Genomic DNA, 26301 nt, shown 5'->3' with positions numbered 1-26301 from the left:
CATGGAAATCTGGGCTCCGCATTCTTCTCCAAAGGAAATTACCGGGAGGCCCTCACGAACCACAGACATCAGCTGGTGCTCGCCATGAAACTCAAGGACAGAGAGGTAGGAAGTTAATGAAATAGTCTGAACCGGGAGTCAGTGCTGTGTGGTTTTCTAGAGAGATCCAAACGTGTCAAGAAGCTTTGTCTGTCTTCCCTGTTGCTCTGAGACTTTGGAAGCTGTGTGATTTCTCTTCCCAGCCATTCCTTTGCCTCTGTTAAGGACATTGTGCCAGTGGATACAGTGAGAGGATGCTTGGTTTGTGTCTCTTGTTTTCCCTATGACACAGGTGCTACACATTTGAACTCCATTGGGATGCATCCTATGCTGTGCCTTTTCCAGACATGTAATGAGCTAGCTCTCCATCCTGTATGTACACGTAAAATGTGCTTTGTTTAAAAGGTAACAAAAAGAAGAACCCATGCAAACCTGAAGACAGCGTTGTGTGAAGTGTAGGGGTTGCTTGACCTGGATCTGCTTGGCCTTGAGCGTTCACCGCAGCTCTCGAGGTGTTTGCTGGGCTCCCTGCCAGGCCAGGGAAGTGTCTGTGTGGACTGAAGAGTGTCCCAGGAGACGTCTGTGGGAAGGTCACTGTAAGGACAGGACCGTAACTTTAGTGCAAGTCATGCATACAAAAGCTGCTCCTGCCCTCTCCAGGGGGTTCCCCTCTGCTATGAATGGGAAAACGAGGGCTTGTGGGCTGTGTGGTAGGTGGAGGAGTGGCCAGAACAGGCGGGCAGGTGTGAATTCAGGTAAACACAAGTAGTTTTGAGAGACCAAAACCAGAGGGAGATCACTTTCCCTCTGATGAGTCACTGAAGTGACCCATTTGAATTAGCTAAGTGCTTTCCTGAAGTGTTATTTCATAGTTGAAGTACCCAGCAAGCCTTGAGAGGTGAGTCTCTCAGTAGGTTGTGGAAAGGCTGTGACTGGGGGAGGGACCTGATGGACATTTTCCTGATTGTTTTACCAGCTGGAAAAACTCCTGAATCACTCCCGACTTCCTTGTTTCTGTTCCTGCAGAGCAGGAAGGCTGTTACTCATCACTGTTTTTAAAGCTTTCTTGATGAGGGGTCCCTGTTGCTGCTCAGGGTCTCATCTGCGGAGCTGCTCCTGCTACGGGGCAGCAACCCCCCGTGGTGGGGAGGGGGCTGGAGATGCTCACAGGGATTTGGGGATGCGAGGCCGCTGCCTTTCGCTACCTTCAGGCTGCTGATCGAAACAGATCCCAGGGGTCAATCTGGGAGGAATCCAGGGAATGAAGGTTAATCGTGATTGCTCTCAGTTTATGACACATCTGGGCACGTAATTAACAGTTATTGACAACAAATGACTACTTGGTTTAGCAAGAAAGCTGAGCTGCTTGGATTTCCTGCAGGATGTAACCACAGGAAATTAATTTGGCGCTTTCTGATGACATCATCTTGACCACAGAGCTTCCTCTGAACAAAAAGCTGTTTTTCTTGGCCTCTTTTGCAGACATTTTTATAATGCAAATGTTATAAAGTTGCAGCAGTGCTGATGTGAATTCCACCAGAAGGGAATTTGGTGTGCGACTGTAATGAGGTAATCGTTTTACCTCCAACTGTACAAAAAATGGACTTAGAAGGTAAAAAGTGCTCCTTTGTATGGGCGACTGCTACCCCTGGAGGGAGCGTTGGGTCCTGGGGCTGCTGAGCCAAATGTTTGTACCAGGGGCTTCTGCTGGGCTGTGCCCATGAGCCCAGAGGGGTTGTGGAGGCCTGAGCTCTGTGCTCCCCCACGCCAGCCCGGAGCAGCTTCGTCAGCTGAGTGGGAATTTGTTTGAATGGCCCAGATGGATGGAAAACTCTGAATGTTTTCCCTCCTGGCACAGGGAGCCTGCACAGCTCCCGCTACGGGCACTGTGTCACACGGAGCACCAATACCACAAGGACTCTGTCATGTAATAGCTCCCCTCTCTCCTGGGCTGTCAGACGCCTTCGATTACAGCCCCAGCGTTCAAAAATAGCAGGGCAGTAAGGCAAAATCATAAAGTAACCATAATAAAATTAGTGCTCGTGTAGAAGTGCATTGCTGAGCGTCTGGGCAGGACGGCGTTGCCAGAAGAGGCTCTGGGTGCTGGCAGCTCCCGTGTTTTGGCCGGCCGGCGCGTCTGGAGCTGAACGGGGCTGTTCATCACTGACAGCATCCCCTGCACTGGGCAGGAGTGAGCGGAAGGCACTGAGTGAGAGTTCTTGTGTGGTAGGGGAGACATCAGAATGCAGAAATTCTCAAGAAACCATGGGCTCGAAGCTCAGGAGGCTCAAGAAGCCAGGTGGGTGCCATGCTTTCTGCTGCAGAGAGCATTGCCGCGGAGCTGACTGTGCTGAGAGCCCGTGCTGCTGTTGGAGCGCTGTCACGATGGAAAGCTGTCGTGACGGAAGGCTGTTGGGATAGGCAGCTGCTGTGCATCTCTGGAGGAGAAGCGTTAGTGAAGTACAGTTGCTGTGACAGATGTAATCGGTGCCTGGATTCAGCTGGGAATTTGCAGATTCTGCAACTGTCTGAGCGTACTTTGAGTGCAGCTCAGCCGCCGGTGGTTATTTAGGTTTGCAATTCTGGTTGTTTCTCCCAGTCCCCTTCAAAGTGTGCCTGAGCCAGCAGTGAAACGCAGCGTAAAGCTCCTGCATTTTGTAAACTGCAGCTGCTCGCTGTCAGGCTGTGCAAGTCAAAGCTCAGATTTCACTTTCTTATTTCCAGAAGGAGATGCAGAAGACAAGATAGATCATTCCTTTCTCCTGAAATCTGTAGATTCTGTAAAGCCAAGGTTTTCTGCCCCTTCCTGAGGGGCAGGGGAAATGCTTTCCAGGTGTCCTTCCTGCTGTGCTTTGCACAAGCCACATCTTCAGTAAGTAGCCAAGCTGTAAGTAGCCTTTTGCATGGACTCCTTGTGTGCATTATGGTACAGAGCAGAAGAGTATGGTGGTTTTTTCATGTTCCTTGCCAATCATTTTAGAAATACTCATTCTGCTGAGTTAGATAAGGAAGAAGACTGGAACATGGTCTGAGTTAGAAGTGGCACGGCTGTCCTGCAGGAGCTCCTGTTTTTGTCCTTCCTGGAGTACACCCTGTGCGTGCTCGGGTGCTGCTGGTGCTGTGCCTGCTCCCCCTCGGTGCTGTAAGCTGAATGGCTCCGAGCAAACGTGTTGGGGTGGTATCGGCTCTGGCTCGTGGCTGAGTGAGGTGTGTGCCCAAAGCTGAACCTGCCGAATGAATGGCGGGAGAGCTTGTCCCAAATGGCAGTGCCTCCCTGGCCGCTGCCTGCATCCTGCCCTGCCCAGAACCATTTTGGTGTTGGGCTGTGCTGGCAGGCACAGGGCCACTGCCCAGGGTGGGATTTCAGCTGCTGGTGCTGCAGTATCAAGGGTTTGGCTGGAAGTGTGGATCTGTGTGGCTGTTGCTCTCTGGAGAAGCCATTGCAGGGTATGGCAGCGTGGAGTGAGCTCATCAGACATGTGCAGCTCATTAGCTGCCGGCCAGGCTCCCCTCCTGGTTACCTCCTCAGGCAGCCAGAGTCCTTCCCCAGCTGCGTGGACTTCCCAGGTTTGCAGAGCTCGGACACAGAGCGAGCGCAGCTTTTCCACTGCCCTGCCCTCGCAGCCAGGACGGGAGCAGCCTGTGCATTCGACACCTTCGGTCCCTGCATTTCTGGAGCATGCAGGGGTCTGCCCTTTCCTTTCAGGGCAGGGAAGCAGCCAGAAACATTGGCCCTTTGCTTCCAGGGAGGGTGGTGAACCTCCCTGCCCCTCACCGGGGCTCACTGAGGACCCGTTGGAGCCCTGGAGCCCATCTGCTTGTGGGTTGTGAGCTCCTACCCCATTCCACTCCTGTCACAGCCACAGCTTAAAGCGAATGAAACATCGCCTGTGCGTGTGATTTATCTTACAATGGTTGATAGTTTTCAGAGGATTTGAGAAATGTATGCAGTGAGGTAAAGACTCTTCTGGTTAGTTAGCATGTGCTTGCAAAATCTCTATTATATTGGGTTCTGATTTATGTAGCACATACGGGAAGACAGAAATCGCACCCAGACCTTCCATACTGTGTAGTGAAACCGGCTGCTTCTGTGTCTGCCTGTTCTTCCTGTGCCAGCAAACCCCTCTGCTCACCCTTCTGCTCGTGTGCCATTAGCTCCTGGGGTGCTGCTCCTGTTCTGTGCAGAATTTACCTTTGTGTGGGTTACCGTTCATGGCAGTGATGCTTTTCCATTGCGTTCAGGTGGCTTCCAGGTGTTTTAAAACCGAATTTCTCATAGGGCCAACTTTGTGTCTTTCTCACTGAAAATCCCGAAGCCATCACCACCTGGTCACTTTGCTTCCTCGTCTGTGCTTCATTATCGTCAGTCCCAGATGGAGTGCTAAGAACCAAATTAATTCATTAACTGCAACTCGAGGCAGCCGTTCCTGTGCCCGGGGCGTTCGTGTGGGGCACAGCCGTGTGAAGAGGTGGTGTGGCCCCCAAGGCTGCCAGATTTTTCAGAAAGGAAAAAAAAATCTGAAAATCTTACAGCCGCGGTTGTCTTGTTATGTTTGCAAACAGTCTGGATAAGGAGGACAGGATATAAATACCTCACAAATGAGAACTGGAAAGAGTCTTCAGGCTAAGGCAATTTGTCATGCATGAAAACGTTGACTGAGATGTCAGGAACAGGCTGGGGCGGCGAAAGCAGGAAAGCAGTGCTTGCTGCAGTAAGCAACAGAGCTTTGCAGAAAATGAGCAGAGAAAGTATTTGTTTCTCCGCTTTTCTATTTTCCTGTCCCTTTTCTGTAATGAAGCCACTGCTTCAAATTCATTTATTACGTGGTTGTCTGCCAGAAGTGGATTATCTGCTGCCTGTGGCAACGTGAACAGGAAGGGCTAAGAGGAGAATAGACCTTGTTCCTTATAGCTCTGTCACGTCTGACGGGGCTCCAGAGGTAAGGAGCAGGCTGAGGAGGGCTTTGCTAATTGATAATCTATATTAGTGCTTAATGCAGCCACTGCCAATAGAAGTCCAGGAACGACAAGTTTAGGGTGTGACCAGTTTTAAGCAGCAAATAGCTTTCACTTCTTGAGCTCTTTTGAGAAGAGATTGGAAATGATGTGAGAGCTTTTGTTAAGAAATGAGTGAATCCAATTAGTGAATCTAATTAGTCTCTTCGTTGCCGATACCACAGGAACATCCAGAGGCTGCAGCCCGTTGCGTAAGCACTGTGCAAACGTATTGCAGAGATGGTGACTTTGCAGGAGTGTCCTCCTGTTCCTGTGTCAAACCCCCAGTGTCTTACCAAAAAGGTGAGGCAGCAAGAAGACAAATGGGTGATTGTGGTGCATTTGTATTCATACACATTTCTAGTGCGTGGGATTACCTCTTTGCTCCTTTCTCTGTTTGAGTCCTGGAGGTACTTTTAAGAAACTGAAACGAGCTGGGTTTTGGTTCAGCCTCTGCGTGAGAAACGGCTTTCCAAATCCCCTGACACTTTACACAGGATTTACAAGCAGCAGCACGGTTGACCGGGCTGCTAACCGCTCGAGCAAAGGCTGCTCTCAGTCCCTGCTCTCAAAGAGGTGAGAGACCAGCGCCAGTTCTTAGGATCTTGGTGGAAAATTATCTGCAGAAACTGGTAAAAAGATCAGGCCCCTGCAGTTCCAGATTTCCTGACAGGACAGAAGCTTTATCTTTGCCCCTGCTGCCCTTGGAGTCTCAAGTTCTGCAGGGGTTGTGATTTTGGCTTGATGAGAACTGGTGAGAGGTTTGGCTCAGTCTGCAGAACGGCTTCTTGGATGCTTTTTGCAGCGTTATTCAATTCACCGAAGTTCAGTCTTTGTCTGGCCCAGATGTTTGGCTTTGTTGTTGGGCGTACAGAGTTACAGACGTGTGCTTTCCGGTCCGTGTTGTGCCGGTGTATGCTTATACTTCAAACCACTGGCCTTTGAGCAGCCTCTGACCACTGGGACTCAAAAATCTGCCCTGTGCTGTAGGTACACATCGAAACCCTCATTAAAAGGTGCCGTGCTATCCTTTGCCTCACCAGTTTCAGGCTCATTGCAGCAGGGACCTGGGCAGCCTCCCTCAGACCGCAGAGGAGCACACATTTGCTGTGTGAGTTCATATGGGGGCACTGGGTCTTCCAGGGCACTGGTGCTGTGTTACTTCTTGGACTGAATCACCTGCGTGGGTGTGAGGATGAGCTCAGCGATGTGAGGAACCGCAGCGCTTGAGCATCGAGTAGTTGGATTTGTGTAAGACATCAGAAATCCTTTGCCTTTCTATCTTTAGCTGCTCTTTTTAGAGAAGAGCAGCTTGACTGGATTCATACAGGTTTGTCCGGTTCAAACGTGATAGGATTTAACAGGACGAAGGGAAATCTGACCAGCGCAGGAAATTTGGGAATGCACTAAAAGGCCATATGCTTTGTTTTGTTTGGACTTGTGACTCAAAAGGGAAATGTAGTACTTCCTGAGGATCTCCTTTAAATGTCCCCACTTGACCTCTGCAGCGCATGGATTTTAGCCGAGAGAAATGCTGTCTTCTGGTTTTGCTTACGTCTCACGGTATCCGCAAAACCTAGCGCACCACTGAGGCCTGCACCTGATTTTTATGAAGCACCAGACTTGTGTAGGAGCTGCAGCTCGGGAAGCAGTGCTCTGTGGGTGTTCAGATGAAGTCCTCAGCCAAAGCTTTGCTGGGATGGGAGGGTTGGAACAAGGCAGCCACCGTAGGAGCTGGAGGTTGCTTCATCTGTACAAGGCGCCTCTGGACGATCAAGGTTTGTAATGTGCTGCTTTAATCCTTCCAGGACCGACTTTGTCCAGGGCATGAATCACTCCTCGGTGTCACCACCTCACAGTTTGTGGTTTTAAATGAGGGCTTCTTTTCTTGCATCATCACTCAAAATGCCGAGTCAGCCGTCCTCCCTGAAGTGATTTCACACAGGAGCCCTTCAGACTGCGTCCAGAAAGCTGCCAAATTTTGGCTACTTGGGTTAAAGCTCCGCAAGCCCCAGGTGATGCTCAGACTTGGTGCTGAGGTCTGATGCTGTGTTCCTGGGCTGGTGTTTCTTGTGTGACTTCCTCTTCTTTGTGTAATGGGATTCAGCTCTCTTCCTGCTGTATTTACTGAGTTTCTCCATTGAGTCATTAATTCTTGGTTATTCCCTTCCAGTTAGTGGTACTTAAAGTTACTTCCAGACATTAAGGTAGCAGTGCTTCTGGGCCTGGGCTTTGGCTTTTTTGGGCTTTGCTTTTTGGTCGTTTCTATGTAAAAGACTGAGACCTTGTACAAATAAATTGGGTTTGACAGGGATATTGATTCCAGTGTAATTTTTTTTTCCTCAGGAAATAATTACCTAAAAGCAAATCTGTTCCTCCTTTCTGCTCACAGACGGTGCACAGGAGGAGGGTGTTGGCTGCTGCTTCTTCCTTATCTTCAGAAGTGTGCCACGCAAAGGAGAAAGCTGGATGTGGCGCTGGCACATCAACCTCGCCTTGGAGGGAGGAGGGAGGGACAACTCTGAGTGTGGACGGGGCAGCTGCTGTATTTGGGTGTGAAACTTGCGTCAGGACATGAATCCGTAGATCCCCAAGGCTGGGTGTGGAATACTGGAGGAAATCATAAAGGGGCTTAATAGAAGTGGAGGTAAAGTGCAGTTTACAGCCACTGGGTCTGAAAGTACTCGGCCCCTGTTCCGCTGCTGTCCTGGCTGTGTGCACAGTGGTCCCACAGTCCGTACAACAACCAGAGCTTATGTCCGTGTGTACAGAACGACTGTAAATGCCCACACAGTGCAGCATTGCTGCCAGCTGCCCTCTAAACTTCCTACACACAGAAGTTACGCTGGTTGGTGTAAGATGCGATGAGATTTTACTTTCCGGTGAAGCCAGCACAACTCATCCTGTCAATGCTCTCAGATTTAAGTATTTCCTTGTATGAGTGCATTCAGGAACAATCTGTTGAAGCTGCCTTCCCTTCAGCACCTCCAAAATACACTGAGTGAACCAGGAAACCTTTCCTCATGTCCAAGAGCAAGAGCATGCGTACGAGGAGGTGTGCTGGCTCTCGCTAAGAGCGCTCTGCTGACTGTCCTGGGTACAGATGTCCTGGGTATGCATGGATGATCTTCTGCATCGTGTCGGATCAGCCACTGCTGTTACCCCGTGCCCAGAGGGAGAATGGAAGTGGAGAGGAGCAGCGTGCGAGGGCGTGCTGCAGTCAGGCTTTCCGATTTCACAAATGCTTCGCCCATGCCAGTTATTTCCCCACCTTGGGTGTAAAAGCTCTGTCTCTGATCATCTGAATTGGTGTCAGTGTTTGGGGATTAAGGCTGCCTTGTGGTGTCATACCAGGCAGAGCATTTTCACCTTGCCCATTTCAGAATTGTTAGACGGTGTTCGCATTGAAGGCAGCTGTGCAGTCAGTTAAAGAATTGTTTGAATGTAACATGATTGGAAATGGCCATTCTTTGGCAAGGGTGAAATAGCTAAGAAATGCATCTCTCCAAGCCGCCAGGTCTCTATTAGTTGTCATTCTGTGGTGCACATCTGCTAAATGTCAGGCTCTTCACCTTATTCAGCTGAAAACCCTAAGCTGGCTGTTGCTCCCAAGAAAAAGAGAGCAATTAGGAACCTTTTTCAGAACTCCCTTCTGTGCCTCAGCTCCATGGCAGAAGAATCTGCTTTCTATTAAAGTGATAAATTGCATAATTGGAGGTGTAAGCAACCCCCACTGTAAAATTTGTCTTTGTCAGGTACACAAAGCATTGATTTTCTTTGTTTGCTGCTGCAAACCCCGCTGCAGTGAAGCTGTAGTCTCCCATCACCCTGCTACCAAGCAGAGGTGGTGCCAGCATGGCCGGGGCTGTTTCACGTGTGCCAGCCCTGTGTGCTCACCTCAGCGCTTTGACTCTTCTCCCCGTGCTGATGGGGATGCCTCCACCCTCAGCCCAGAGCCACTGAGATTCCTGGCGGCTCCTATTATGCAGAGGATTTCATTAAGTATACAGTGATGAATTTTTCTCTTCTGGAATCCTATTATTAACCCCCTGAAGCGAGCCATCGGTGTCCCCCAGCAGATGTAATCACCACACTGTTCCTAAACGCTGCGTTAATGTCAGCCTTTCCACTGATTGCCCCCCTGGGCACATGGAGAGCATTGATATTGGTCTTGCTGGTGGAGATGCTGCAGGCAGCCAGCCCCGGGGAAGCCAAAAGTGCCACAGGCTCTGCTCGTGCAGACTCCAGATGATGGAGGAGGGCTGCTCTCAGAGCAGTTAACGCTGGAAACTGCTGCAGAACAAAACACGTGGGAGTGTTGGTGTGAAGGCCACGTCGATGGTTCCTGCCTTTGTGTGAGCCACAGCTCTGGAAACAGCCCATCTTTCTAATCCAGTCAGGCTACTTCTTGTCAGCCCTTTACCCTTCATTTTCCATTTCCCTTTTTGTCTCCTCCTACTTATTTTTCTTTTCTGCTGCTCTTCTCCCCCTTCCATGTCCTGGTTTGAGTGATCTTGCCCTGGGCACTCAAGACGTGTAAGCCAAGTCTTTTTGCATGCCCTGGGAACGGTTGCCAAACTTGTACCCTTAATTTGAGGTGAGGGAGCCTTGAGAATAAGCATTTCCAGCCATACAAATTTCACTTCCTATGATCCATTTCCCAGTCTAGGAGACCTCCTCAGGATTTCTTCCCGTGTACAGAACGAGCAGTCTCTGCATCTGGCAAGTTTCTCTCGTGCACAGAAAGTCTGAGATCTGCTGCTTTCCATTTGTGCCTCTTTTCCCCAGCCATAGCCCATTAACATCATCTGAGTCTCTGTCTCAATGGCTGTTTGCCAGAGCTCATCTTATTCAGCAATCTGCACGCAGAAATGTCCACTTTTTTCTTTCTTTTTTTCTTTAGCAGCCCCAGGAGACGCTGGTTTTCCCTGACTCCTTGTTTTCCAGAAAGGCATTTCCATTTTCTTCCTAGTCACATCAGAAGTGCTGGCGCTGGTGGTGGCCTGTCTTCTACAGTTAACTGAGGCTGCTGAATCAGTTCTGTTGATTGCATTTTGCTGGGCTTTAACTTTGCCCAAAATTGCCTGCTGGTTTGTCCTGTGCGTCCTGTCCTGTCCTTATTCCCCAGCAAGACGCAGGGAGCTCCCAAGCCCCTCAAAGCCTCTAACGGGCCCCAGGCTCGTGCAAGATGTCTGCATGTCTATTTTTTTCCTTTCTCTTCCTAGTGAGATTGCAAATGACTCAGTACTATGTGTGTACTAATCTTCATGAAGAATTGCGTAAAAACGGATTAGAATTCGCGCCAAAACGTTCATGTTGGTTTTGTAGCAGCCTTCAGTGCGCTGATTGAGAGCTGTCTGGGGCCAACCCGCCCTGAGGCCGTGGCGACTCCAACTGAGATGGAGCTGGGCCTGCACAGCCCAACTGGTCCCTGCAGTGCCGAGGAGGGGCTGGGGCCCTCTGGGACCAACCTGCCCTGAGGCCACGGCGACTCTAATGGAGACGGAGCAGGGTCTTCACAGCCCAGTCCTGGCAGTGCTGAGGAGGGACTGGAGGCCCTAGGGGGGCAACCCGCCCTGAGGCCACAGCGACTAACCAAGATGGAGCAGGGCCTGCACAGCCCAGTCCTAGCAGCACCGAGGAGGGGCTGGGTCCCTCTGGGGCCAACCTGCCTTGAGGCCATGGCAACTCTAATGGAGATGGAGCAGGCCCTGCAAAGCCCAACTGGTCTCAGCAGCACTGAGGAGGGGCTGGGGCCCTCCAGGGCCAACCTGCCCTGAGGCCGTGGCAGCGCTAATGGAGATGGAGCAGGGCCTGTGCAGCTCGGCTGGCTCTGACGGTTTCCCAATGGGAGGAGGAGTTGCGGGAGGTGGGAGCGAAGTGAAGGTGGGGGTGCTCTGCAGGGTGTCCCACAGAGGTGGTTTTTGGAGTTATTAGTATGGCTTTGGGCCCTGGTGTTCTGAGCCTGAGGAGGAGCCCGTCCTTCACCCGTCGCTGTCCCTCAGCCTGTCTGCATCTGGTGCCACCAGCACGAGCTGCTGTTGCCTTCATCATCCCCACAGGGGCAACTTTTCCTTCCATGAGTGCTGTGTTTCTGCTGACACTGTAAAACATTTATTTCTGGAGGATTTAGCTGGTTTTCACACTGCCTGTGGTGCTTGCTGTCGGAGAAACACCTCCCAAGCCTAAGAAACCGCTTGACTGTGTGACAGCGTGTTCAGCAGCTTTGTCCCCAGCCTGTCACTGTGTCACTGAAGAGTTGCCACTAGCTGCTCCCATATCTGATCTGTGGTAATTACATCAACAAAAGCGCCTTATTTCTTGTTCATTATAGCATGTTTTGGCAGCGTGAAATCCAGTGCTGCTCTTGCCATCTGTGGGACTGAGCCCAAGGCCTTCCTGTCCTGCCGTCACGTGGAGGCCTCGCAGGGACGCTGCAGGGCTCCCCAGTAGCGGCTGCTGCTCTTGAGTTGTCCCTTGCGTTGCGTGAAGTTCAGCTGCAACTCTAACTGAAAAAAAATAAAGACATTTGGAATTTTGGCAGTTCTTTCATTATAATTAAGCTGCCTGAGAGGATGCCTTGGGGAAAACAAATGCAGCTTGGCTATTTACGGAGCTGACCAAGGGAGAGCTTCCTTATAACTTCTCTATCTTATGACCTATAAATTGTGTTTAATAGCTAATCTCTCACCTCAGGTTCTTGTATCAGGAAAGATGTATCCCTGTTGATTTGAATCAGCAGAGCATGTTTACAGTTCCTCAGTGTGGAATTATTATTCTGTTAATGCTGCTGATCACAAAAATAATTTATCACCTGCGCTCTCTGCCTCTTGCTCTGGCCCATGGATCTTCCCGACTTACTCCTTTTCCAATCATTATGTCATTTTGGTAAAAGAAATCTTCAGGAAGGTTTCTCCCGCCACTGTTTTTGAAAGTCACGGAAGCTTTGTGTCTTCAGGGATGCAATTTCAGTAGCAAAATGTGGTTCCAGTTGAGAGGTGCAGAGCCAGCTCTCCTCCTGTAGAAGAGATTTTCTGATCTGTTTTCTCGTTACTTCTGATTTCTGGATAGTGTGGCCTGGAAGAGGTTAATCATTTTCCTGGGAGAAACGAATGAAGGGTGAGGCTGCCTCTCCATTGGTAGCAAGGGGTTATACCATTTCAAACAGCAAGGACAAATGTCCTGGGATGCCGTGTCACCAACCCGGCCAGAGAGGTGGATTGGATCCGTCCTGGCGTTGGGTGCTGGGGAAGGGTGAGACCGATCTTAGTGCGGTCGCTCGCCCTGCCTGCTCCTTTCCAGAGGCTTGGAGGCGCTGGCTGTGGTGGAACTGGGTCACGGCAGCAGCTGGGTAGCCCAGGAGATGCACGTGCAGGGACTAGGGTCAGGGTTTTGGCGGCCGTGCTGAGGCAGCGGATGCGTGCGAGGCAGCAGGGACACGTCCCTGCTCTTGGCTCCTCGCCCTGCTGCCGGCTGCAAGCTCTGGCTCTGCCAGGTGGAAGAACGGCCGGCCAGTGTCTTGCTAGATGCAGTGGGCAAAAGAATCTGCTTCTCAGATGATTTGTCTTGTTAAATACAGCTGTTTCTCTGTGGTAGGAACTCAGGTTTTCAAATAGCTATATTTATTTAAGACGTCCCTAGGGGACAGAAGCTCCAGCTGCTGAAATGCTGTTGTCTTTGCTGCAGTCCCAAGGTTGTCTGGGGCTCAGTGACAAATGATGTTGTACTACGAGGACACTGGTGCTGCTGCACAGTAAGAGCTGTGCTCTTTGGAGCATGGCATGTTTGGCCAGGTAGGAGTATGTGAAGTTGTTCGTGACTGCACGCTGGCCTGCTGGTGTTGCAAGAAAAGCAGCATCTCCCTTCTCCCAGCTGCACGTGTGTGGGTTTTCCAGCAGCAGGGATTCAGCAGCTGTTTAGCCTGGACAGAGGAGACTGCAGAGTGAGCGTGGTCACCTCAATCTGTTCTGCTGCTGGCCTCTGACAGCGCCGTGGCATCAGTCTGCAGGGGCTGTGCCTTGACATGAGCTTACTGGGTGGGACAGGGCAAGCATTCGTTTGTGGTGTTCTCTGTGGGTGAATATCATCATTTGTCTGCTTCCTAAAGAGTACACAGGGTCGTTTGCTGTGCTGGCAGGACTTGGTGTAGGTGTTAAAGCAGTCATAGGGTGACCTGTGGTGTGGCTGCTCAGAAGAAGGCAGCTCTGTGTGGTGGCTCAGGCGAGTCCTGGAGTGCAGTATTCTGCAGTGGTCCCTTTCTGTGTCCTCAGTGGTCTCCACATCTTTGCAGTGAGTCCTTCCCCTCTGCCAGGTCCTCACGCACTGCACTTGAGAGGAGGAGGTGATCCTAGCCCTGCTCTCCCAAATCAGCCCCATTCCTACTGCCTCTGCGTGGGCTGCCCTGAGGTGTGCAGAAGAGAGCAGGTTTTCCAGCTGGTAGTCATGTCCTTTCTCCAGAATGGCCTTTTGTGGCTTTGGTTTCCAAGACTGGAGCCATCGGACTCATTTCCATGAATACTTGTACTTACCATTTTCTCTCTCATCCCCGCAGGCAGCGTCCTCAGCACTGAGCAGCCTGGGCCACGTGTACACAGCCATTGGGGACTACCCAAACGCGCTGGCCAGCCACAAGCAGTGCGTCCTCCTTGCGAAGCAGTCCAAAGATGAGCTCTCCGAGGCACGGGAGCTGGGCAACATGGGAGCGGTGTACATCGCGATGGGGGATTTTGAAAACGCGGTGCAGTGCCACGAACAGCATCTGAAGATCGCCAAGGAGCTGGGGAACAAGCGGGAGGAAGCTCGCGCCTACAGCAACCTGGGCAGCGCTTACCACTACCGCAGGAACTTCGACAAAGCCATGTCCTACCACAACTACGTGCTGGAGTTGGCCCAGGAGCTGGCTGAGAAGGCCATCGAGATGCGAGCTTATGCTGGCTTGGGCCATGCAGCCAGGTGTATGCAGGACCTGGAGAGGGCTAAGCAGTACCATGAAGAACAGTTACACATCGCTGAGAGCCTGCAGGACCGAGCTGCTGAGGGCAGAGCCTCCTCCAATCTAGGTAAGGCCCTGACCTGGAGCAGAATTGGTCAGGGAGTGCCGTGACTATCAGAGCTGCTGCCAGGATGCAGGAGGTTTGCTGTGTGCTGTCTTCTTGGTTACGCCAGACTGTCTTCATAAATTAAATAGGCGCTTGGCAGATTGTCTGCTGGTGTAACATATCCCATGTTCAATTATTAACCTGCTCAGAAAGGCACCAGAAAGCACAAGCTCACGGCAGAAGGGAGATGAAAAGGTAAAGTGCATTTGAAGAACTATTCAGGTGTCCGAAATAAATGTAAGTCTTGCACCAAGGCAAGAAGTGAAGTGTTTGATTACCTGGCCGTTTCTTTGGGAGCTTGGCAAGTGGGTATGTCAATATATTCCTGCCTTGTAAGTCGGTATACAGAGGGGTCAAATCCTAGTGAAGTTTGATTTCAGAATGTACACATTAAATTAATGGAGTGATGGGGGTCTTGTGTCCTTCTGAGGACAGGGACACTGGCACCCCTCTGGCAGGCTGGGCAGGACTGAATTACATCACAGGCCTTTCCTGCTGCTGTTTCGCAGCGCCAGATGTGGAAGCAGCTAAAGATGCGTTTCCATCTCTGTGGGATGCGGCGTTGGCACTGCTGATGTTCCAGCTGCGGTGAAGGATGTGCTCTCAGCTGGGAGTGGCAGGGCAGAGCTGTTGCTGTTATAACAAAATGTGTGTTTGCTGGCATCCCCTGAATCTCAGCTCTTGCAGGCTGCCCCATGCTGTAAATTAGCTTCTGTTTCTGCTTGGCAGTTGGCACTTGGTTCATTTGTAGATGCTAATTGTACTCTGATGCTATCAACAGCAGGTAATTGAAAAGGGCTTGATGAATTACTTAATTTCTCTTCATAGCTGCGTCTCCGGGAGCTGAACGAAGAAGATAAGGTGAACTGGAGAAAACAAAACAGTCCTAGCTTTCTAATTAGTGTTGCGAGTCTCCTCCTTTACACAAATTAGGGCAAGTGTGTGAGGCAGAATTGGTTTGTGAGGCAAAAACACCCGTGGCGTGCTTAGCATGAGAGCGGTGAGCATTGCTAACATTTCCGTCAGTGTGACGAGCACCCAGCGGGCAGGAGGGCTGGGGTGAAGCCTTGCATCTGACATTTCTGTAAGGGCTTCTGCAGGAGCAGCAGCAGAGGGGCCTGGCAAAGCACAGACTGCGTCCCCTGTCCCTGCGGCAGCGTGGGGCTGCTCTGTGGAGCTGAGGAGGGACCCGCTGGTTCGTGATGGGGACAGAGGGGCCCACATGGAGGAGCAGGACCTTGGGTTGTCCAGGCAGGAGCAGAGCAAGGTGGTGCCTCTGGGTCTGTGGTGTGGGAGGTGGGGACATTGTCCTTGGCTGCGTCTGGGGAACGCTCTGGGATCTCGGTGTATGGTCAGTAATGAGGGAAAGCTCCTCTTGGTGTGGAGCGGAACTTCACACCGATGTGTTCTGTTTCCAGTGGAAGCTGAGCGGGGTCACTGTGGTGCAGGCACAGTTGTGGGAGATGGCAGAGCTGTGCCCAGCCACCAGCGCCTGTGAAAAACGGGGGTGGTCGTGCTCTGAGCAGCACTGATGAACCTCCATAGAGCAGAGCCACCTCCATCCGCCTCCCCTCCAAAGCACTTGCTGTTTTCTGGAGAATCGCCCCAATTCCTTCTGAACAAATGCAGGAAACTGAGGAAATGCAGTCTGGGGAAATGGCAGGTTCTTGTTTTTGTTTTTCATCCCTACAGCCATGTGGTGATGAGCCATCTTTGGTTTTCGGTATCATCTCCTGTTTCCGTGAGCCACTGGGCAAACCACAGCTCTTTTGCCAGAACAAAGGGCTCGATTCAAGGTCTGTAGCGTTTCTTCTGACGGCCTCTACGTTCAGTGTAGTCTGTGCTACTCAGCATCGTAAAACACCCCAAAAACCCGCTGCAGAAGTGCTGAGACAAGCTGGGCTTAGCAGTTCTCTGCGAGTGCTGGTACTCGCTGTAGTAGCTTTGCCTCATCCCAGAATGAAACAAGCGCTGCTTCAAATGGAAAAAATTTGCTCTTGTTCCTCAACCTTCATGGTATTTGTGGTTTAAATCCTAGCGCCGTTCTGCTGGCTCAAAATCAGTCAAATCGGGACTAGAAAACTCATCTTAATATCATTATTAATCTTACACAGCCTTGGACTTAATGATCCTTTCGGGATGTAATTCCAGAGATTTTTGTTTAAAAAAAGGCGTTTTGGTGCAGCAGAGAATGTTTTTCTTGCATTGGAGTTAAGCCTAAATATAGCTTTTGGTTGGTATGCTGACTCAGCCACTCCACACTTTGTGTTAGAATAGTTTTCCTAGCTTCTGAGTGCAGCATCTCACGTTTCAGCTGTTACTTGCCTATATTTTTACGTCTTCCCTGTCAGAGTTAAGTTATCCTGGAGAAAGAGAACATGCAGTTCTCGTTGAGAAAGTCGATTACTGTTGTTTAAAATGCATCCAGTACCAATTAAAAAGTCAAGTCTTAATTGTCTCTTTCATCTAATCCACATGCAAAACAAAACCTCATCAAAATAACCATGCTGACAGGCAAAAAAAATGTATCTAAATGTGCGTTTCCAAGCCAGAACGTTAAGAGTTGGCCTCTCTGCTGAAGCAACAGAAATTTTCTGTTTGCATTTCACTGATGTAGATGGAAAGCTCTCTGAAGTGCATTGTCTAATGCTGAGCAAGACAGACGCGGGGTGTAACACAGCCCAGCTGCGCGGTGCTCTGCGGGGAGGGATAACGCGCTCCGCCGCTCGGTGAGCAGAAGGTAACGGGCCGAGGGCGAGTCCCACGTCATCAGCCCCTTCCCAACAAGGAGATGTGGAGTTTAAGCAGGAGTCTTGGGTTATCAGCCTTCCCAAAGCAGATGGCGTTCCCAAATGCCAAGGCTCCGTGTGGAGAGCTGGCGTGTCAGCCTCTGCAGCTCTGGAAGGTTCCCATTGCGACAGAGAGAGGACACTGCACATCATTAATAAAACATAAAGCCTCTCCCTTGGTGTTAGCATCTCTTTGCAGTTGCAAGAGAACTTCTGTGCCTGTCCTCGTGTGCTTGGTGTGTTTTCCATAGGCGCCAGACATTCTCTCTTGAGGCGTTTTTGCAATTAGGGTCAAAAAGCAGTGGTTGGTTGGCATCTCTTCCTGGCTGACCGGCCCAGAACCCCATCCCTCGTCTCTCACCGCTCACCAGTGTGCTCCTCCAGCTGACTGCCCTGCATCGGACCATAGGTGCTGTTAGGTGCTCCTGTCCGCACCGAGGAGGGGCTGGGACGTGGTTCTCCCACTGTGTGGGTGAGCTTCAGAACCACTTGTGCTGTTGCAGCTCTCAGGTGGAGTCAGGAGCGATGTTACCTCAGCCTGAGCTGGAGACCACGGTGCTGCCCTGGCCCCATCACGAGCAGAGCTTTGTCCTGCGCTGTGGGGAGACCAAGACACCAGAAGTCTCTTTGCCTTCTGCTGTAACTGCCAGCAAACACTGCTCCAGAGTTAATCTGACTCTTTTTGTCTCCAATTTATTGCCTGTATTGGAAAAAACAGTGATTTCCATAGGCAGAACGTAACTTTGATGGTTATTCTCCTGGTATCATACAGATTTCTATCCAGTTCTGACTGTATTCATCATCGAGGAAAGAAAGCTTGGGAATTAATGTCATTTGTACCATTTTTGGTGCTCTGTAAGGCACTAAAGGCCATCTCAGGCCATCTCCCCTCATGTCAGCTGGGTTCTCATCTCAGTCTGTTCTGCTGTGTCCTTCATGAGTGTAGTCTGGCTGCCTGACCAGAAGACTTCTCTTTGACTTTGAAGTCAATAATTGTAGCTGTAGGAGTGAGTCGGGATGCTGATGTTTGGAAGTGACAGTGTGTTTCTGGATCCTTCTTCCTTAAGTGCCACAACAGATGGGTGACAGCTCAAGCAAACTAATGTGACAGCAGGCGCCATGGTGAGGAGAACACAGCTTTGTTCCCTGTTACGCTGCTTGGTTTTGTCCTGGGTATCTCCTGGTAAACATTTGCTCACTGTTTTTCTCCTTTCTTGGCAGTAAAGTGGCTGACTAAAACATTTAGAACTGTGAAGGCTTCATCTCCCATCCATCCACGAACCTCATTTTTGTCTGTTGAGGAATGCACAAAGAGAGAATATATTTGGTAGGTGATGATTTTTGAGTCTGAGTCAGAACCTTTCCTTCCTGGGCCGTCCTTTGTAATTACCCCTGGCAAACAGGAGGTGCTGTGTTGGGTCTCTTACCAGATTCCTCTTTTCCCAAGAGCAACCTTTATATTTTAGGTGAAATTCTGAGAGTTTGCTTGAGCAGGGCTTGTGACAGAGAGTGGCCTTTTTGGTGGATGTGTTACCTGGGGTGAAGCTCCATCCATAGCCTCTTACCGAGTGGCAGCACTGGCTGTTTCAGTAACCTGTTGCCCTAACCTGCAGCATCAGTTTTACTTTTCTGGCTGACATTTGCCTTTCAAAGCCATGCTCTTTGTCTGACTTGCCATCCTCCTTTCCTTGTTTCCTTCTCCTTCATGCAGGACAGGAGATGCTGGTGTTCTGGGGCAGGATTTCCTATTATCTCCAGCCCCAGATGCTCTCTTTATCTTATCTGTCCTCAAGTATAGTGTGGAGTGGCAGCGGGAGAGTCTGGGTTGGGTCAGGGTCCCTGACACTCCTCTGTTGAGGGAGAGGTGATGGCAGTGACATAGGGCTCCTCTCCCTGGCATCCACATCTTTCATCCACACTCCCATGGACATGGTGTCTGAGTTGCCAATGACATTTTAATGGTGACCACTGTGCACTGCCTTGTCTTGTCCCTCACAGGGGTTTCTTCAGGGTGCTCAAGCTTTGAGGCTGAGCTGTGGCACCCTGTCTGCTTACCAGGGCCTCCGAAATGACCTTGTTTCAACACCTCTTGCAGACAGGCAGCTTTGCAGATGTTTTTCTCAGCCTGAATTTTCCCATCTCGGTGCCATGTGGACAACAGAAGTGCAAAATCACAGGCCAGACCTGCTTGGGTGTCGTCTTGGTTTCTAAGATACCAGCTTGGAAGCTGATCTGGACTTGGGGAGATGGATATTAAATACAGTAATCACTGAATGTTCCAGACGAGCAGAATCCCCTGCAGCCCCAAATGAGCCTCTCTTTCTTAGGAGGCATCTGGTCTGTTTCTTGCAGTTGTTGCCAAAGTCTGCAGCTAAGGAGCTTGCATCGTGCGAGACATGGGGAAGGATGTGAAAGTGCCACCGTGCTCTGTGTCAGCAGTGCTTCTGGACAGGGTTTCATCAGAACATCTCGAGTGGCACTCGCGTCCTTTGTGCCAAAGTCACCACTAAAATTCTGTATAACGTTTGTCCCCTTTTCTTCTTTCTGACTTAATTAAGAGGAATCTCATCAAAGAACAAGGCAGCCAGCTGAGCTCAGATTTCCTTTTAACCTATTTTCTGTCCTCTCTCTTCCTTTTACGGTCACTCCAAGCCTGATTCCTCAGAGGAGGCGGACAGCAGTGCTGGAGGAGAGTGACACCATGTCCTCTCCTTGAGGATCTGTCTGCTTAGCAGCAAGAGATTAGGAAAACCTTACTAGTCCCCTTATTCTGGAAACCCTGGGTTTTCAGGAGTGGTGTTCAATGAGCCATGTGTTGAGCTTCCTTGCAGGTGGGGCCCGCTGCGTTGCTGCCACCACCTTCCCTTGTCACACCAGAGCAGCGCGTGTCACCAGGGACGCAACAACTGGCACTGATCAGTTGGAGCTGGGGGCTTGCTGGGGCTGGGAGGTTTTGGCCAGGAGCTGCCCTAAGTCACTGAGGAGCCGATCCCTGCTGCTGTGAGCTCTGGCTTTGACCACAACTGCAGCGCAGGGGGAGAAGCAAATTAGCAGCAGCCAAACGTTGGCTGTTTTGATCCTGTTCTGTTCTGCCTGTGTTTTCTAAGTTGCCTTCTCTTGAAGCCTGGCGTTAGTAGGGAAGTGAGCAGGATTTCTGACTGACTTGCTGTGGTAGCAGTACAGGTAACCCAGCCAGAATGCTTCGTGGTGATGTAATGGAACTTGGGTTTTCAGTCCTACATCAGTTTAAAAATGAATCTGCGAGGTCCAAACTGCCACAGGAAAGCAAATTTCAGCCCTCGTGTTCCAGGCTCACTTGGAAAGCCTCTGTCTTCAAATTTCTCTTTAAAAGTACAAACCAAGGCTGGTACGGGGCCTGATCATAGCGTGCTGTGCTTGCTGACGACTGAGCAAGGCAGCTGCCTCTGGACCCTGCACGTTTCTTCCCCTCCACGTGTTGGTTGTGATGCGGAGATGGAAACTGGAAGCTGTTTTCTTGTAGGGGCAGGGAAAGACCTGAAATTGCCTTCAGGTACCCGGTAACTGTGATGAGTCTGCAGGATCTGTGTTTGCAGGGCTCCCTCAGTGGCTCCTGGATCTCCAGGCCTGTTCACCAGTGTTTGCAAAGGAGCCACACGCATTATTAGCACAGAGTATAATTGAAACGTAAGTTGTAACACGAGCAGATTCAGAGCTCCTGTTCCCGTGTCTCATAACAAGGAGGTTTGACTGAAATTGCAAACCAAATGCAAATGCTTTCTGGCTCAGTGTGTTGAGTGTGAGCTCTGGAGTCACCAGGTATCGCTGATGAAAACCAAAAAAAAGTAGCTTAATTAAAACAGAAAATGAGTGTTTTGTAAGGGCGAACTGTCCAGTTGTTGTGGTGAATGTGTTTTGTGTGCAATGTAAAACCTCTGGGATGGGCCCGTTAGAAGTGAGGATGTGGTTCACTCAGGAAGGGCCGTGCTGGGGTGCATCAGGGTGCCATGGGGAAGGGATGGGGTTGTTTGGGGAAGGCACTGGGCCATGAGCTGCCGAGGGTCCTGGCATGGCAAGGTGTTGCAGAAGGGTTAGCACGGAGGAGCGTTTCATTGAGCCGGTTCCTGTTGTTTTTCAGGAATCATTCACCAGATGAAGGGTGACTACGACACCGCGCTGCGGCTGCACAAGACCCATCTGTCCATCGCGCAGGAGCTGAGCGATTACGCGGCGCAGGGCCGGGCCTACGGCAACATGGGCAACGCTTACAACGCTCTGGGCATGTACGACCAGGCCGTCAAGTACCACCGGCAGGAGCTGCAGATCTCCATGGAAGTGAACGACCGCGCCTCGCAGGCCTCTACGCACGGGAACTTAGCGGTCGCCTACCAAGCGCTGGGCGCCCACGACCGCGCTCTGCAGCACTACCAGAATCACCTCAACATCGCCCGGGAGCTGCGGGACATCCAGAGTGAAGCGCGGGCCCTGAGCAATTTGGGCAACTTCCACTGCTCGCGAGGAGAGTACGTGCAGGCGGCCCCGTACTACGAGCAGTACCTGCGCTTGTCCCCGGAGCTGCAGGACATGGAAGGGGAAGGGAAGGTGTGCCATAACCTCGGCTACGCCCATTACTGCCTCGGGAACTACGAGGAGGCTGTTAAGTACTACGAGCAGGATCTCGCCTTGGCGAAGGATCTTCACGACAAGCTGAGCCAAGCCAAAGCCTACTGCAACCTGGGCCTGGCCTTCAAAGCCTTGATGGACTTCAGCAAAGCAGAGGAGTGTCAGAAGTACCTGCTGTCCCTGGCCCAATCTCTGAACAACTCCCAGGCCAAATTCCGAGCTCTGGGGAACTTGGGGGATATTTTTGTCTGTAAAAAAGACGTAAACGGTGCAATAAAATTTTATGAGCAGCAGTTGAGCTTAGCCCATCACGTTAAAGACAGGAGACTGGAAGCCAGCGCCTATGCGGCCTTGGGCTCTGCGTACAGAATGATACAGAAGTGCGACAAGGCTTTAGGTTACCACACGCAGGAGCTGGAGGTGTACCAGGAGCTGGGGGATATGCCGGGCGAGTGCAGAGCACACGGTCACCTTGCTGCGGTGTATATGTCACTGGGGAAGTACACCATGGCCTTCAAGTGTTACGAGGAGCAGCTGGAGCTGGGGCAGAAGCTGAAGGACCCCAGCATAGAAGCCCAGGTTTATGGGAACATGGGCATCACCAAGATGAACATGAACGTCATGGAGGAAGCCATCGGCTACTTTGAGCAGCAGCTGGCCATGCTGCAGCAGCTCAGTGGAAATGAATCCGTGTTAGATCGGGGCCGAGCGTATGGGAACCTGGGAGATTGTTACGAGGCTCTGGGAGATTTTGAGGAAGCTATAAAATATTATGAACAGTACCTGTCGGTGGCTCAGAGCTTGAACCGCATGCAGGACCAGGCGAAGGCTTACCGGGGCTTGGGCAACGGGCACAGGTAAGGAGCGCTGCACGTGTTCTGACGACAGAAGGAGATGTACATGTACAGATGGACGCAGAGCGTTCCTGATGGGTGTCTTTGTGTGGCTGCTGTATGCACGCATGGGGATGTGGTGTAGGAGCGAGTCGCAGAGTGCTCTGGGTGCTGATTGTGCTGCCTGCTCGAGTAATGAAGCCGGTGGTGCTCTGTCCTCAGAGGAAGATACGTTTGTAGGGTGACAGAAGAGGGAGGTTGGTCCAAAGGTGCTGGCGGGGAGCATTTGTCTGTGAAAGGTTTGAGCTGGTCTCTGTGGGAAATGACAAAACGTCTTCTTCCAAGGAAAACAGGCATAAGAAATGCCGGTTTCTTTCCTTGTAGGGCTATGGGAAGTTTGCAGCAGGCCCTGGTGTGCTTTGAGAAGAGGCTCGTGGTGGCGCACGAGCTGGGGGAGGCGTTTAACAAAGCTCAGGCCTACGGGGAGCTGGGGAGCCTGCACAGCCAACTGGGCAACTACGAGCAGGCCATTTCCTGCCTGGAGCGGCAGCTGAACATCGCCCGGGAGATGAAGGACCGAGCTCTGGAGAGCGACGCCGCCTGCGGCCTCGGCGGGGTCTACCAGCAGATGGGAGAGTACGACACGGCCCTGCAGTACCACCAGCTGGACCTGCAGATCGCCGAGGAGACCAACAACCCCACCTGCCAGGGCCGGGCCTACGGCAACCTGGGCCTGACCTACGAGTCCCTGGGCACCTATGAGAGGGCGGTGGTTTACCAGGAGCAGCACCTCAGCATCGCGGCGCAGATGAACGACCTCGTAGCCAAGACGGTGTCGTACAGCAGCCTGGGGAGGACTCACCATGCCCTGCAGAACTACTCCCAGGCGGTGATGTACCTGCAGGAGGGTGAGAGGCTGTGGCAGTGGGTGCAGGGATAGGAGGGAGGCCTGGAGGGATGGAGGAAAGTGAGACTCTGTAGCGTTGTGCTGGGAGGATGTGTTTGGCAATGGCCTTCGATGCAGAAGCTGTTGCGGACATCCATAGCTACTGCTGAGCATCCCTGTGAGCAGCTGTCTGAGCAGGCTGTTGGGGTCAGCACACGGTGTCAGCTGGAGCCTTCCTGGCATCCTGCAGACAAAGCATTGCAAACCACGGTCTGTGCCTCCTGCAAGGTGTCTTGGCAAGCTCTGAGCTTGAATTCAGACCACATGTGGCAGAGTCTTTATAAAGCTCATTTGTGCCCGAGCCTAGAAGGTGTAAACCTCCCCTAGAAGTAGCATTGCGTACCAAGAACTGGCCCTAGGACAAACCACATCAGGTTGTGATGGATCTCTCTGATCTGATCAGTCTCAGACTGGTGTGTGCCTTGCTGATAGCCACCAGCCTCTTCCTTCTGCCTTCAAGTGTAGTGAGACCAGGTGGGCAAGTGTCCTCTAAGCTGTGAGTGAGAACAGGTTGTGTTTGACAGGGAGGTGACAGAGGTTCAGCCCTCGGTGTCCTGAAGCCATCTGCTGCTGCTGAGCACCAGGGCCAGCACTGCCTCGTGAGTTGCGCTGCTGCAAGGGATACCAGCAGGCGAGCAGCATCTGCTCAAGGTGGTGGCTCTCTGATGGAGGACATGAGCAGTAGCTCATCTGTATGAAGCTGGAAGCTGAAGGATTAATTACATCAGTTAGTCTGGTTTTCCTGAATCTGACCTTGGCAGGATTCCAGCGTGATGAGAGAATTCAATTAAGTTGGAAGGGGAGAAATTAAATACAGCTCCTTCTCCTGGTGTAACGCAGAATTCCTGAAAAGCCTGCAACCGGTAGCTGCTGCTGAGCTGTGTGGTTGTGGCCAGGGCCTGCTCCCCAATCTGTGGGAGCCCGAAGTGCCCAAGAGGGGTCCCTGTTGTCAGCAGTGCCCATGGAAGCAAGAGGTTTGGAGTGTGGTGGAAGCAGGGATGACACAAAAGGGGCTGCTGGAAGTGAAATGAGCTCCGGGTCTTTCATGCCAGGACCTTTCCCTCTGCTCTGGCTCAGTGCATAAAGCATGCAGAGCCTGCCAGAAGGCTGGGGAGAGCCGGTGGGAAATGCTCCAGTGATGTGACAAGAGGTGTCTTCTCTGGCAGTTGGGCAGCTCAGTGTGGTTTGGTTTGTCCTTGTGGTGTTGAAGGGTTAAAAACCAAACTTGCTGATAGGGGCTTACTGTGTGTGTCTCAGGGCTGCACCTTAACTCACGCAGGGAGGTGTTGGTCCATGGAAGTGTCTGTGTTATTGAGGCACCTCTCCTGTTGTGCCGACTCGAGTGTCTGCAGCAGCTTCCCTGCTTGGTGTCCTGCTGCTGGGCCGCTCTGCGCCATCTCTGCTGGCCACGGAGCTGGGGACCAGGACCCACCTGAGCCAACAGCCACCGGGTGCTGAGGCAGAGGAGCTGAGCCGGCTGTCAGGGCCCTGCTCCCCTTGGGCCCTCCCTCACGCTGGCTCCTTTTCAGGGCTGCGGCTGGCAGAGCAGCTGGGACGCAGGGAAGATGAAGCCAAAATCCGCCACGGCCTCGGCCTCTCCCTCTGGGCGAGCGGGAACCTGGAGGAGTCTCAGCACCAGGTACACGGTGGTTCCCCTGTGCTGGTGGGCATCTGTGCCCTGAGCCCCTTGGGTCATTCCTGTCCCCAGGGGAGGAGATGCTTGGTGCATCCCGGGCAGGGTGTGTGATGCACTGAGGCGACACAGGCCATCCAAAGTCACCTCCCCTCTGCCAGGACACTGCCATCCCGAGGGGCTGTCTGTGGCACAGCTGCCCTTCTGAGGGTAGGTGGGCCCTGGATCTCTGGCTACTCCAACCAGTGCTTGGTGCTGTCTGTGAGGAACTCACAGGGGCTGTTTTCCCTCACAGCTGTACCGGGCCTCGGCACTGTTCGAAACCATCCGGCACGAGGTCCAGCTGAGCACGGATTACAAGCTGTCACTCTTTGACCTGCAGACGTCCTCCTATCAGGCCCTGCAGCGGGTGCTGGTCAGTCTCGGTAAGAGATGCCATCGTGTGCTGAGCCTGAACTGCAAGCTCATGCCAAGAGTTCAGCTGAGGTTGCGGGCAGGCAGTTCATGATACGTCCTTCACTCCTCATCTGTCCAGCACAGCACAGCATTTATTTGCGAGGACAGAAATAAGGGTGTCTTGCTTTGGGTTTCAGCTGGCAGCTTTGGATTTTCTTTCTTGCTTCCTCCATTCATTTGCTTTTCCATGGCTCGTTTTCCCATACATCGTGTTATTGCCCACAGCCAAGTTAATCCATAGGACTGCACTCCAGTGCAGAGGCTGCTCTTTCCAGAAGTGAGTGCTGTGACCCTGCTTCCCCAGCTTTTAGCTCGGGTTGGGGTCACAGCCGTCCCTGTTCGTGTGCCTTGTGCTGCAGACCACACTGGTGTCAGTCTGAGGGATGGCTTTGCCTTTTCAGGTCACCACGATGAAGCATTGGCAGTAGCAGAGAGAGGACGAACAAGGGCGTTTGCTGACCTGCTCGTGGAACGTCAGACCGGGCAGCAGGACTCGGATCCCTATTCTCCAGTCACCATTGACCAGGTCCTGGAGACAGTAAATGGCCAAAGGGGACTTGTCCTGTACTACTCACTGGCTGCAGGTTATCTGTACAGCTGGCTGCTGGCTCCTGGGGCAGGTGAGGTCCTTTTTGGAAACAAGAACCTGTGAACAAGCCATACAAAGACTACCAGTTGTAGCCAAGAATGAATCAGAGTGAATGTACAAGGGAATCCTTTACATTGAGTACCCTTGAGCTGAGTAGACTGAAAGCTGTGGCATGGCCACAGCAGTAACAAGATAGAAGTGCTTATTCAGGGCTTTGATGTTCACCTGGAGATGGAAATGTTTCACGTGTTTAATATTTCCATTTTTCAACCTCCAGTCTGTGTGTATTTCCCACAGGGCAGAGCAGTAATGAGATTCCAA

At 51.7% G+C, this 26301-nt stretch overlaps 1 protein-coding gene across 1 annotated transcript in view; it reads left to right on the top strand.

Annotated features, from left to right (window-relative positions):
• Nucleotides 1-26301, top strand: part of TTC28 (tetratricopeptide repeat domain 28) — a gene marked incomplete at its 5' end in the record, with an annotated part of 56726 nt that overhangs the window by 3422 nt on the left and 27003 nt on the right. The window contains 7 exons of the mRNA XM_010181796.1: nt 1-105; nt 13586-14093; nt 21039-22380; nt 22741-23264; nt 24832-24941; nt 25231-25360; nt 25793-26011. The exon at nt 1-105 is cut by the window's left edge and continues 4 nt beyond it. Of these exons, the coding sequence (XP_010180098.1) occupies nt 1-105; nt 13586-14093; nt 21039-22380; nt 22741-23264; nt 24832-24941; nt 25231-25360; nt 25793-26011 (2938 nt within the window). The remainder of the gene's footprint in view (nt 106-13585; nt 14094-21038; nt 22381-22740; nt 23265-24831; nt 24942-25230; nt 25361-25792; nt 26012-26301) is intronic.

The sequence above is a fragment of the Mesitornis unicolor genome, unplaced genomic scaffold (assembly GCF_000695765.1).
Source record: "Mesitornis unicolor isolate BGI_N332 unplaced genomic scaffold, ASM69576v1 scaffold4973, whole genome shotgun sequence".
In the NCBI taxonomy this organism is placed as follows: Eukaryota; Metazoa; Chordata; class Aves; order Mesitornithiformes; family Mesitornithidae; genus Mesitornis; species Mesitornis unicolor.
This window is presented reverse-complemented; position numbering and strand designations above follow the sequence as displayed.